Source organism: Lemur catta, chromosome 1, assembly GCF_020740605.2.
Source record: "Lemur catta isolate mLemCat1 chromosome 1, mLemCat1.pri, whole genome shotgun sequence".
In the NCBI taxonomy this organism is placed as follows: domain Eukaryota; kingdom Metazoa; phylum Chordata; class Mammalia; order Primates; family Lemuridae; genus Lemur; species Lemur catta.
The window spans coordinates 112535098-112549632 of NC_059128.1; the positions used below are offsets into that span (position 1 = coordinate 112535098).

The 14535-nt window shown below is 43.2% G+C and overlaps 1 protein-coding gene across 1 annotated transcript in view; it reads right to left on the reverse strand.

Moving 5' to 3' along the window:
* Positions 1-14535, reverse strand: part of MUC16 (mucin 16, cell surface associated) — a 120416-nt gene that overhangs the window by 2542 nt on the left and 103339 nt on the right. Inside the window, exons 103-109 of the mRNA XM_045550493.1 lie at positions 13354-13401; positions 12305-12441; positions 11933-12000; positions 10640-10788; positions 8890-9023; positions 8487-8554; positions 1788-1954 (exon numbers count right to left, since the gene is read on the reverse strand). Coding sequence (XP_045406449.1) covers positions 1788-1954; positions 8487-8554; positions 8890-9023; positions 10640-10788; positions 11933-12000; positions 12305-12441; positions 13354-13401 — 771 coding nt within the window. The remainder of the gene's footprint in view (positions 1-1787; positions 1955-8486; positions 8555-8889; positions 9024-10639; positions 10789-11932; positions 12001-12304; positions 12442-13353; positions 13402-14535) is intronic.

The window sequence follows — 14535 nt, forward strand, 5'->3', positions numbered from 1 at the left end:
ATCCCTTTGTTGTTTTAGTCTCATCTTGCAGGATTCACTTTTAATGTCATTTCCTCCAGGAAGCATTCCCTGATGATCACTCCAAAGTATCCATACATTCGCATCAAATAACTTATAACTGACAGCTGCCTATTCTGGTTATTCCTAAGTACGGCACAAACTCCATGAGGGCAGGGGTTGGTAGCAACCATTGGGCATGGTGAGAAGGGTTGCAGGTTTCTCTACATCTACCAACTCTTTCTAGCCAACTTGTTTTTTGTTTGTTTGTTTGTTTTATGAGACAGTCTTGCTCTGTCACCCTGGGTAGAGTGAAGTGGTGTCATCATAGCTCACTGCAACCTCAGACTCCTGGACTCAAACGATCCTCCTGCCTCAGCCTCCCAAGTAGCTGGGACTATAGGTGAGCACTACCATGCCTGGCTAATTTTTCTATTTTTAGTACAGACAGATCTCACTCTTGCTCAGGCTGGTCTTGAACTCCTGAGCTCAAGCCATCCTCCAGCCTCGTCCTCCCAGAGTGCTGGGATTATAGATATGAACCATTTCCCCAGCCCCAACTTCTTAAAGATATGTGCAATATGGGGCAGCCGCAAGTGGCTTTTTAAGTTAAAATTAAATAAAATCAAAACTCCAGTACCTCAGTCACATGAACCATACCTCAAGTGTTCAATAGCCACATGTGGCTATACTGTGCTGGATAGCACAGATATAAGTTTTTTTAATTTTATCATTGCAGAAATTGTTATTGGCTGGTTCCAAATTCAGAGCAAGGTTTGGCAAATGACAGTCATGTCGGGCTCATGGCCTGTTTTTATACAGCCTGTGAGTCAACAGTAGTTTTCATCTTTTAAAAAAGAATTGATAAGACAATGAAAAACACGTGACAGACATGTGAAAGATCTGTTGATTCCAGAGAACCCACAGTGTCCTCTTGTACAACAATTCAGAACCAAGGACAGCGGCACACAGGCACCAGCGCACACAGTGCACACAAGCACCATGTGGCCAGTGTGGGTGAGGAACTGAATTGCTAATTTTATTTCATTTAATTAATTTAAAAACAGCCACAGGGGAGAACGTTTCTGAACTGTTGGAGTAAGGACTTTTGAAAATCCATATAAACAATGAGAACACTGGCCAAAATCAACTTTGTTTTTGGAAATTTCCCTATCTTATGTTATTCACACGTGACCTAAAAGGGACCTTGTATGAGATCTAGTTATTCCTTCTACAAATATGTGTTGAGTGTTCATCATTATGTGCCAGGAAGAATATGGGGTTCTTGGGGTATAATGGTGAAGATGCAGGCAGTCACCCTCTCCTGCTATGTTCCTGGTGCACGGTGCAATGCACATAACTGTTCTTTGAAGAGATAAGTTTGGATATGCAAGGTTTAGCCACCTTGGAGGCACCTCTGGAGTTGGAGAATAGGTTTATTGTGCCACATTTGTCGAGGCTGGATCAGATACGACTTGGAACTGGAAGCCCTCGTTGACCACATCACCCAGTGGCTTGCAGTGCAGAGATAAGGAAGAAGTCTAGAGAGGAGAAGTGATTAGTCTGAGGTCACAGCACCAAACAGGACAGGGAAAATGCCTTTCATATCCCATTGGGTGTTTCTTTTTCTCTCCTTCAGTGGTGGAGAAAGCCTAGGAGAACCTTGCCACCTTTTCCTAGTCTGAAAAAGTAAAATGCAGAGTCATCCCCAAGCCTCCAGATTCCCAGGGAAGGCCCCTGGTGTGGAAGTTGGAGCCTCTACCCCTGCCCCAGTGACCAGGGAGTCTTACCATCCACAAGGACACTGTTCCTGTCCAAGGTGAAGTTCTGCAGCCGGGTACCATTCTGGGTCATCCGTAAGAATTCCTCATAGATGGCAACTCTGTCTAGTCTCCGAGTTAATGGTGAGAAGTAACACAAGGAATCCACTCCAGTGTGACTGCTGGGGGGCACAGACCTGGAAGGGGATGAGGAATGAACAAAGGTATCTGGAATTCTATCCTGATTCTAGGTTCCTCTCTGCTAGGCCTTGCACAAGAGAATGTTATGCAGTGATGTAAATGTTCTGTGTCTGCACTGTCCAATACAGTCATTAGTAGCCTCATGTTGTTATTAAGCACTTAAGATGTGGCCAGTGTGGGTGAGGAACTGAATTTCTAATTTTATTTCATTTAATTAATTTAAAAACAGCCACCCAGGAGAACGTTTCTTAACTGTTGGAGTAAGGACTTTTGAAAAGCCATATCAACAATGAGAACACTGTCCAAAATGGCCAAAATCAACTTTTTTCAGAAGTCTGGAAATTAACCAAAGGCTTGTGACAATCTGAGCAGTGTTTAGTTAAGAAAAGTGTTGGGTCTTGGTAAAGAAAACAAGATTTGTGGCATTTTAACTTGTATTATTTCCATAGAGCTCTCCCCAAGGTCCTCAGTAATTTTGAAAACAAGCAGTTTCAGAACCATGGTAGCTGTGAAACCAGCTGCCAAGCAGCCGCAATGGGTTGGGAGGCCCCCAAACACGTATCTCCAGATAAATGTCACTATTTAATCTGTCTGGAAGCTCCTTGAAAAAGCTCTATTCTCAGGGCTTGTCTTCATTTGATTTGAAACTTTGCTCAATGAGGAAAACCTATTTCCAAGGTGCTTGTCAAAAACTATCAGTGGTAACTGTTTAACATTACAGCTGGCTGAGGAGGCGATACCAGCTGGGGAAGGCAAGAGGTAAGACAAAAGCTTAAAAGGAAAATCTGGGGGAATAAATGGTCCACAGGGGGCTTTGAAAAGCTCTGATGTATTTCTGGGATCTAGAAGGTGGAAAAAGTGCAGGGCTATGTATTAATACATGACCAGGAGAGACTTGAGAAGGGCTTAAATCTCTCACCTCTAGTTGCAAGGTTGGATATCGGAAGATCATCATAATATGTCATATTAACAGAACTAAGGACAAAAGCCACATGATGTTGATAGACACACGGAAAAAACATTTGACAAGATATAACAACCTTTCATGATTTAAAAAAACCCATCGTAGTCAACAAATGAGAACTAGGAAGAAATTTTCTCAACATGATGAAGAACATCTATGAAAAACCCACAGCTAATATCCCACTTAATGGTGAAAGATTGAAAACTTTCCCCCCAAGACCAGAAACAAGACAAGGATGTTTGCCTTCAACCCATATGTTATCCACATTGTACTGGAAGTTCCAGTGGGGAAAATTGGGCAAGAAAAATTAATAAACAAAAGGCATCTAGATTGGAAAAGAAGATTTAAAACCATTTCCATTTGTAGATGGCATGATATTACATATTCAAAAATCCTAAGAAATACACATACATATTACTAAAACCTATTAATTCAGTATGATTGTACGATATAAAATGAAAACACAAAAATCAATTGAGATTCTATACACTAGCAATTAACATTCCAAAAATGAAATTAAGAAAAAAAATTCCTAAATCTGTGAAAAATGATGTTGGTATTTTAATAGGAATTGCATTGAATCTATAGATTACTTTGGGTAGTATAGACATTTTAACGATGTTAATTCTTCCAATCCATGAGCATGGTATGGATTTCCACTTATTTACGTGTTCTGCAATTTCCTTCCTTAGCGTTTCATAGTTCTCTTTGTAGAGGTCCTTTACCTCTTTAGTTAAATATATTCCTAGATATTTTATTTTCTTTGTTGCTATTTTGAAAGGTATTCCAACATCATTTTTCACAGATTTAGAAAAAATAATTATACACTTTGTATGGAATCAGAGAAGACCCCGTATAGCAAAAGCAATCTTAAGCAATAAAAACAAAATGGAAGGTATTGATTTGCCAGACTTCAAACTATACTACAAAGCTGTGGTGCTTAAAACTGCTTGGTATTGGCACAAGGGCAGGGACACAGACCAGTGGAACAGAACAGAAAACCGAAATATAAAACCATCCTCATATAACCATCTAATCTTTGACAAAATAGACAAAAACATACTCTGGGGACAAGAGTCCCTATTCAATAAATGGTGCTGGGAAAACTGGATAGCCACATGTAGAAGACTGAAACAGGACCCACAGATTTCACCTCTCACAAAAATCAAATCACGGTGGATAACAGATTTAAACCTTAAATGGGAAACAATTAGAATTCTAGAAGAAAATGTAGGAAAGACTCTTACAGACATTGGTCTAGGCAAAGAATTTATGAAGAAAATCCCTAAGGCAATCGCAGCAACAACAAAAATAAATGACTGGGACCTGATTAAATTAAAAAGCTTCTGCACAGCCAAAGAAACAGTCATGAAAATAAACAGACAGCCTACAGAATGGGAAAAATTTTCGCATACTACACATCAGATAAAAGACTGATAACAAGAATCTATTTAGAACTCAGGAAAATCAGCAAGAAAAAATCAAACAATCCTATCAAAAAATGGGCAAAGGACATGAATAGAAATTTTTCAAAAGAAGACATAAGAATGGCCAAAAAACGTATCAAAAAATGCTCAACATCCCCAATCATCAGGGAAATGCAAATCAAAACCACAATGAGATACCACTTAACTCCGGTGAGAATGGCCTTTATCAAAAAATCCCAAAACAACACATGTTGGCGTGGATGCGGAGAGACAGGAACACTCATACACTGCTGGTGGGAATGCAAACTAGTGCAACCCCTATGGAAAGCAATATGGAGATACCTTCAACAGATTCAAGTAGACCTACCATTTGATCCAGCAATCCCATTATTGGGCATATACCCAGAAGAACAAAAGTCATTCCTTAACAAAGACACCTGTACCCGAATGTTTATAGCAGCACAATTTACAATCGCAAAGATGTGGAAACAACCGAAGTGCCCATCGATCCACAAATGGATTAGTAAATTGTGGTATATGTATACCATGGAGTACTACTCAGCTATAAGAAATAACGATGATACGACATCTCTTTGGTTCTCCTGGAGAGAGCTGGAACCCATTATACTAAGTGAAGTATCCAAAGAATGGAAAAACAAGCATCACATGTACTCACCAGAAAACTGGTTTCCCTGATCATCACCTAAATGTACATCAGGGAAGGATACCAATTGGATATCAGACTGGGATGGGGGTGGGGGGAGGGGGTGAGTGTATGCCTACATGATGAGTGCGTTGCACACCCTCTGGGGAATGGTCATGCTTGAAGATGCAGACCCGGGGAGGTGGGGGGGGGAGGGGATGGAGGTATGACTACATGATGAGTGCCAGGCGCACTGTCTGGAGAATGAGAATGGACGCGCTTGGGACTCTGACTCGGGGGGATGGGTGGGACATGGAAAATGTACATAACCTAAACTTATGTACCCCCATGATGAGCTGAAATAAAAAAAAATGTTAATAAAAAAAAAAAGAAAAAAAATTCCATTTACAATGGCATCAAAGAATAAACTACAAATACTCAGGAATAAATTTAATAAATAAGTGCAAGACCTGTACACTGAAATAGTGTTGAAAGAAATTTTAAAAATCTGAGTGAATAGAAAGGCACCCCATGTTCATGGATTGGGGATTTAATATTTTTAAAATGGCAACTCTTCCCGAATTGATCTATGGGTTCAATGCAGTCTCTATGAAAACCCCAGCTAGCTCTTTTGAAGAAATTGACAACTGATCCTAAAATTCATATGGAACTGCAAGGGACCATGAATAACCAAACTCATACTGAGAAAGAACAAAGCTGGAGAACTCTACTTTCCAATTTTAAAATTTGTTATGAAGCTACAGTAATCAAAATAGTGTGCTACTGGCATAAGGATAGACATATAGATTGATGGGATAGAATTTAGACTCCATGAACAAACCCAAACAATTAACAGACAACTGATCTTCAACAAGGATAGCAAGACAATAGGGAAAGAATAGTCTTTTTCACAAAGGTGCCAGGACAACGAGGCAACCACATACAAAAGAATGAAGTTGGACCATTACTGCACAACATGTACAAAATTTAACTCAACATATATCAAAGATCTAAATGTATGAGATAAAATTATAAAACTCTTAGAAGAAAACATAGGTGTAAATCTTCATGACCTTAAATTAGGCAATGGTTTCTTATATATTGCACTAAAAGTGTAAGCAACCAAAAGAAAAAATAAATAAATTGTATTTCATCAAAATTAAAAGCTTTTGTGCTTCAAAGAATGCTATCAAGAAACTGAAAAGACAACCCTCCAAATGGGAAAAAGATTTGCAAATCATGTATCTAATAAGTTTCTAGTACCCAGAATATATACAGAACTATTACAACCCAACAATAAAGGACAAAGAACCCAGTTTAAAAATGGGAAAGAACTTGAATAGATACTTCTCCAAAGATACACAACTAGCCCCTATGCACAGGACAAGATGCTCAATTTCACTAGTTACTATGGAAATGCAAATCAAAACCACAATGAGATACTACTTTCCACCTACTAGGATGACTATTTTTTTTTAAAAAAGGGACAATGACAAGTTGGAGAGAATGTGGAGAATTTGAAAGCCTCATATATTGCTGGTAGGAATATAAAACGGTGTAGCCTCTGTGAGAAACAGATTGATAGTTCCCCAGAAGTTAATATGAGTTAAACATGACCCTGCAATACCACTCTCCTAGGTATTGTACCAAGATGATTGAAAGCATAAATTCACACAAAAACTTGTACAGGAATGATCATAGCATCCTACCTCATCATAGCCAAAAAGTGGAAACAACCCAAATGTTCATCAATGCATGAATAATTAAACACAACAGGGTAGAGCCAAACAATTGAATATCACTTATTCAGTCTTAAAAAAGAAATGAAGTACTGATACATGCTACTGAAACCGCCCTTTACACAAATCAATAACGGGGTGCTAGGTGATAACTATGGTAAAAGTCTAGTTAAAAATAAGGCACAGGTCTAGCTAAAAATAATGATAATTATTAGCCACTGTCCCCCTGATTGCTTCTCTGTAATTGCCACACTAGGAGCCACATAGCTGGTGATCATAAGGATGCCTAGCTTTCTGCATAGATAATATCACCTCTTTGAAACCTAGGGGTAGTTTCTGAGATATCTTCCAGGTCACGAATTCCAGTGGAACAGCTGACCCACCCAGACCAGTGGCTGATATCAAGGAACCGACTCAACTGGTCTTGTGATCCCCATCCAAGAACCTGGTCAGCAAAGAAGACAATTTCTACAACCCTAAGGTTCCACCCCGAACCAAGCCAATTAGCAGACTCAATTGCCTATGCCTAATTGTCTTGAAAAACCCTGTCTCCCAAATTCTTGGGGAGGCAGATTGGAGAAATTTCTCCCACCTCCCTGCTTAGTGATATGTGGAATAAACTCTTTCTCTGCTGTAAACCCTGCTGTCTCAGTGTATTTGCTTCCTCTTGGACAGCAGGCAAATGAACCTGGTTGGATGGCAACACTACAACATGGATGGACCTCGAAAACGTTACGCTAAGGAAAACCAGACAGTTGCAAAAGACCACATACTGTACGATGACCCCATTAATATGAAATGTCCAGCACAGGCAAAGTCACAGAGACAGAAAGTAGATTAATGGTTGTCAGGGGGCTGGAGGAGAGGAGGGAAGAATGAGGAGTGAATATTAACGGGTATAGGGTTTCTTTTTGGGGTGATTAAAATGTTTCAAAATTAGATAGTGGGGATAGTTGCACCACTCTACGAACATATCACCATTAGATTTTGCACTTGGAAGGGTGAATTTTATGGTATGTGAACTATGTATAAAAAATTTAAATTGCTTGACATGGTTAGTGGGTTACCTTATTGGATAGCACAGTTAGACTGCTGGATTCTAAGTCATCCTGTTCACCCCTTACTCCCACCCCATATTCTATGGATCCTGATTTCTTAATGTAGTGGACTCTACACTCTAGACACCATGTCTCCCAGCACCAGGCAGGCACCTCTACGTCTGCTGAGGTTTGGAGACAGTCTCTCTCTCTCTCTCTCTCTTTCTCTCTCTCTCTCTCTCTCTCTCTCTTTGAGACAAAGTCTTACTATGATGCCTGGGCTAGAGTGCCATGGCATCAGCCTAGCTCACTGCAACCTCAAACTCCTGGGCTCAAACAATCCGCCTGCCTCAGCCTTTCGAGTAGCTGGGACTACAGGTGTGCCTGACCATGCCTGGATAATTTTTCTATTTTTGGTAGAGACGGGGTCTCACTTTTGCTCAGGCGGGTCTCAAACTCCTGACCTCAAGTGATCCTCCCTCCTCAGCCTCCCAGAGTGCTGGGATTACAGGCATAAGTCACCACACCCAGTCTGTAGATGCTTTCTTGAGTTTCTAAGCCAGTTGGTGGGCTCCCTGGTTTTTTTGTTTTTGTTTATTTTTTTTAGGTGACAGCTCTGTATTCCTAGAGCTCTCATCCATAGCTATGGCTTGGGGACACTTTTATTTAAAGCACAACAGAAATCCCCAGAGTCATGAGGTCCTGAGTTGTAACTCACCTAAATGCTGAAACTTGACAGTTACTAAAGTAACTCTTGATGCTGCTGTTTTGGAAGAGTCCGTTGAGCTGAAAGACAGGGTAATGTTTCTCAGGTCAGCATCTGATGCCCAGTAGCTTCAGAGAATTTTCAGCCACTGAGTATATTCCTCATCTATTTTTCTTCTTGCCATGACAAACACTAGCCCAGGCGTGTGTACCAAAGGATGTCCCGTTCCATGGTACAACTTAGCTGTAGGATGCTGTGCCTGGGTCCTGAACCTTTCTGTGCCTGTGTCTTAATTTGTAAAATGGGAATAAGAATCTGTCTTCATGAATTGTTATAAAAGTCACGCTCTGACTACCTGGTATCCATAGGTCAGTCTCTGCCTGGGCACAGAGTGGACACACCACCCCATTCTCACCGCATTCTCAATACTCCTTTTGTTTTGCTGGTATTTGGTAGTGCTTGGCTGGGCTATGTCCAGGGAATATGGTAGATTGGTGATGGTGAAATTCAACTGGAAGTGCTGGGGGCTGGGTCTGCTTAGGTCTATTTCTAGAATTAGAAAAAAAAAGTATGTAAAAATCCCATATCAAGAGACGGTTTTTCTATTGAAAACAGTATAGAGGTTCCTCGAAGAAATAAATGTAAACCTATCATTTGACCCAGCAATCCCGCTGCTGGGTATCCTCCCAAAGGAAAAGAGATCATTTTAGTGAAAAGACACCTGCCCTTGAATGTTTAATGCAGTGTAATTTACAATTGCAAAGATGTGGAATCAACCTAAGTGCCCATCAATTCACAAGTGGCTAAAGAAAAGACACATACACACACACACCATAGAGTACTACTTAGTCATAAAAAGGAATGACATAATGTCGTTTGCAGAAATCTGGCTGGAATTGGAGACCATTATCCTAAGTGAAGTATCTCAGGAATGGAAAACAAAATGCCGCATGTTCTCACTCATAAGTGGGAGCTAAATGATGGGTACACAGGGGCATTTAGCTCTGTGTACAAAAAGGACATTGGAAACCAAAAAGGGGGAACAGTGAGAGGGATAAAAAACTTATCTCTCAGGTACAATGAACACTATTCTGGTGAAAGGCACACCAAAATCCCTAACTTAAGCATTATACAAGGTATCCATGTAACAAAAATATTTGTACTCCCTTGATATGTTGAAATTTTAAAAAAAGAATTCATAAAAAAGAGAGGGTTTTAAGAAAGTGGTCATTCCAGCCAGCCTACTTATTCCTTGCAGTGTGAACTGAAGTGGATTTTTAAGGGTGGGCTATAGAAGACCCTCCATCCACCTGTCCAGCTTGTATCCATCCACCTGTCTTCCTGTTCAGTTCTCTTTCCACCAAGTGTTATAAAAGTTCACTACAATGTGGGGAAAAGAGACTGTGTCTCTCTGGGGTGCAGTTAGCATGTGCAGGTGCTAACCACCTGGTGGGCATCTGTCACACACTTTTGCTGAAACTTCTGATTGATGAATAGGTTCCCAATGGGTCTTCCTGCCTCTGGTCTTTTCCTCCCACCCCATTCTCCATACAGCATCCAGAGGATGAGCAGAACACGTTTTACTTTCTATTCTTCTTTTTGAGACAGCCTTGCTCTGTTGACCTGGCTAGAGTGCAGTGGTGTCATCATAGCTCACTGCAGCCCCCAACTCCTGGGCTCAAGTGATCCTCTGGCCTCAGCCTCCCAAGTAGCTGGGACTACAGGTGCACTCCACCATACCCAGCTACTTTTTCTATTTTTGGTAGAGACAAGGTCTCTTGCTCGGGCTGGTCTTGAATTCTGGGCCTAAAGCGATCCTCCCACCTCGGCCTCTGAAAGCGCTGGGATTACAGGCTTGAGCCACCACACCCAGCGACATTACTGATTATTAAGGGGCCTAAGCAGGCAACTCAGGATCTTCCTACATTTTGGGCTGGAAAAATTTACACACAAAAAGCACCATTTTTCCATTGTGTGCAACTACTCCATGCTCCCTTCCTGCCTCTGTGGCATGGCCCGCTGCCAGGGGTCACCAACATGGGCCTCAAGAAAGTTCTGTTTCTCCCTCTAGAGCCACCACCTACTCCCCTACTATTCAGGTTCACCATCCTTCATCACATAACCACATCTCTTCCAGCTATGAAACCAGCCACCCCGCTGTGTACCTGTCACATGCAGGTCTGTCAATCGGTAGGTGGCGCCCAGCCAGTAGGATGAGGCATTCCAGGTCTTATCCAGAAAGACTTGCTTCACCAGGTTGGGATCCAGACTGGAGGAGAACAGTGCTCTGACAGTGACCCACATGGGGTCCAACCTAAGGACAGAAACCATGGGAATTCAGCCCAGCACTCAACACCAGCAGTGTCTCAAGTTGCTGTCTTTAAACAGGCAGAGACATGGGCCAGGTGCAGTGGCTCACGCCTGTAATCCTAGCACTCTGGGAGGCCGAGGTGGGAGGATTGCTTGAGCTCAGGAGTTCAAGACCAGCCTGAGCAAGAGTGAGACCCCGTCTCTACTAAAAAATAGAAAGAAATTAACCACACAACTAAAAATATATAGAAAAAATTAGCCAGGCATGGTGGCACATGGCTGTAGTCCCAGCTACTCGGGAGGCTGAGGCAGAAGGATCACTTGAGCCTGGGAGTCTGAGGTTGCTGTGAGCCAGGCTGACACCACAGCACTCGAGCCCAGGCAAAAGAGTGAGACTCTGTCTCAAAAAAAAAAAAAAAAAAAAAAAAGGCAGACACATGGAGACAAGTCGTGGGTTGGGGGTTGTCTAGCTGCCTCCTCCCCTTGTCTAGAGAAGAGACCCTGACAAACATGGACCCTGACCAATAATGGACATTTATTGAGCACTTGCTATAGATCTGGACCCTGAAGAAGCAATTTACACATTCCCATACCATCACTCTGATGAAAGGTATTATTATAATTATCCATACCTTAAAGACAAAAATTCCCCTGATGTTTGGAAATGATCAAAGTCAACCCGATGTCCTTTTCCCCAAAACAGATATCTTAGTTCCTTCGCCCAGCTCTCCTGGGTTCAAATCCCAACGTTGACAGTTCTCCAAGCCTCATTTTTCCCATCTGAACAAGGGGGGATGTACCCACCTCATAGGAGCTGGCCCTTGAGCATCAAATGAGGTGACCTTGCATGCAAATGCTCACTGGAGAGACTGGCCATTGCTGAATATTAGTATTGGGCTGATATTTTGAATCCTACATCAAAAAATTGTCGTTCCCAAATGTCCAGAGAAAAAGAAGGAGGTGGATGCTGGAAATCAGTGGCCCCATTAGGTGAATCCTCACCCTCTTCCCTGCAGGTTTATTATGGAAGCAGATGGTAGAATTTGCCGACAAGGACTAATGGACAGCAAGCTGGGGACTTCTAGCTCAAGGACGTGTCAGAAGCCAAGCTCCCAACTTGGCCAACACGTCCGACCTTCTGAACTTACATTAGGTTGGTGACCAGGCAGTCGCGGAATGTGCCCCGTAGCTCGCTGGCTGCATAGAGTGCGGTGACCTAGAAGGAAGGGGAGGGAGAGTGGGTGGGAGACATGAAGGTCTTTTGGGGCTGGCAGGGCCACTGGGGCAAATGAGACCTGAGTTCGAATCCTGATTCTGTCCCTAACTCACTGTGAAACTATAGGCACACCACGCCCATTTCTAAGCCTCAGTTTCCCATATGGGAAATGAGGAAGACAGCCCTGGTACCACCTTTGGAAGTGGAGAAAACCCACAACACATAGGTAAAGCGGAGAGTTGTTGAAACAATCACTTAATAGATATAAGTCAGATGGAGGGAAAGGAGCGAGGAGGGGCCCCACCTTGTCTTGGATGTCCCTCAGTAGGGTGGTGTACTCCAAAGAGGTGGAGTCTGGATTGCTGAAGTTCCAGTTGACGATGCGGAAAATCAGCTGGTACTCGCTTGAGATGGATATGTTCTGGGGTATATAACCTGGAGCTGCAGAGAAGAAATAAGGGTGGGGACCCTTAGCTTTTTTTTTTTCTTGCACAGAGCCAAGATGTCCCAGGGGCTCCCTGCCAACTGCCAGAAGTAACCAAAATCAGATCCACATGCTGGGGGCTATGGGGGCTCCTAAAGGGAAAGTTACCCCAAAGCAGGGTGGGGGACTGGAATTTTACAGGAATTCTCTTGGGGTGAGCTTTCCTGCTTGTGTCCCTGCTATGCAGCTCCACTTCTAGGAATGCTCTTCCATTCTCTTATTTTCCTGGAAAACTCCTATTCATGTTTCAAGAGCTCAGCGAAGTGGAGCTCCAGGAGAGCAGTGGCCCATCTTGCTCTAGGACCATCCATGGCTCCCTACGGCCTTCCGTGTTAAATTCAATCTTCTTGAGTTGGCATTCAAGGTCCTTCCTGATCTGGCTCCAGAGAACCATTCAGCCTCATTTATTCATCCACTCTGGGTTAAGGTTTATGTTTCATGCGAACCAAATTCCTTTCAACTCTCCCCATACACTGTATACTGTTTCTGGCTCCTTAGGCTTTGCTCACGGAATCCCCTCTGCCAGGAATACTCTTCACACCCCATCTGCCTGGATCACTCTTAGTCATCCTTAACGACTCAGTTTAGGTGAAACTTTCTCCAGAAAGCTCTCCCCCCTCCAAACTATGCCCGACGTCTCTCCCCAAAACATCCCACATTGTGTTATAAGGGTGTGTTTATCACATGAGACTGGGTGGTCTATGAGGGCAGGTGCCTGACTGAATGGCTAGTATAATCTTTGGGACCAGAGTGATCACCCTGACACTATAATATTCACACCCTTCCTTCCCAGCTTCTGTGTGACAATCAGCTGGTGGGGGTGTGGAGCTGAGGAGCTTCTCTTGGGAAGGAAAAGGAACCCCAGATACCTGTGGTGGATTCTGGAGGAGGCAGGGATGTGGTGGCTGGCTCAGGAGCTGTGGAAAGGTAAGTCATCAGAGAGGCACAGAGGCTCCCACATAGTGGGAGACGCCCCCTCACCTGGGACACAACAGTGGTCCAAGCCAGGACAAACATTCACAAGTGGGCCATGAATGAGAGTGAGGGAAAAGGTGATTGTGTGAGTGGAGGGGGTGAGCAAGCCTGTGAATTAAATTAACCCAAGAGAGTGAAAGGGGGGTGAACAGAGCAAGGCTGAACAAAGAGGATAGGTGGATGGACAAGCAGAAAAATGGAAGGTGAGATGGATGGACAGAAGGAAGAATGGACAAATGGTAGGAAGAGTAGGCAAGAAGAATAAAAACAAGGAGAAGTTGGAGAGATGGAAGGACAGAGGAAGAAAAAACACAGGTGAATGGGCAGAAAAATGGATGGACAGATGGATAGGTGGATGGATGAAAAAGATGGATAAGTCAATGGGTGGGTAGATGAATGGATGGGTATGTGGGTCAATGAATGGATGGTTGGATGGGTGGATGGGTGAGTGGATGGTGACAGAAGGTGAATGGCTATGAGGATGAGTGGATGGATGGATGGGTGGATGGATGGGTGGATGGATAGGTGGATGGGTGGGTGGATGGTAACAGAAGATGAATGGCTATGAGGATGGGTGGATGGATGGATGGGTGAGTGGATGGATGGATGGATGGATGGGTAGGTGGATGGATGGGTGGATGCTTTCTGAGGAGAGAGATGGCTGGAAAGACAGATGAGTGGACCACTGATGAGAGAATGGGCAAATTTAGCCAATACTACTCAAGTAGCCACCAGAATTTGCAGCTTGACCACAAAGGCCCCTGCTGGAGTCCCCTTAGGAGACTTTGTCATCAGGAAGCAGGGACTACAAGGTCATCTTCTGACCTCAACCCTTATCCCTGTAGGGAACGCTTGTTCAAACTTCTTCCTCCAACCCAGAGGGGTGTGGAAAATTCAGAAAGCCAATAACACCATGGTTGCAGGCCCCAAAAGCCCTAGGACTCAGCATTCTTCTTCCCACCGAGACACTGCCCACACTCAGGAGACTGGCCTGAGTCTGAGGCAAGCTCCCTTTATGAATGAGGGGAAAAGCTTGGTCCAAGACCCATGCAGGCTGAAATGGGCACTGGATTGAA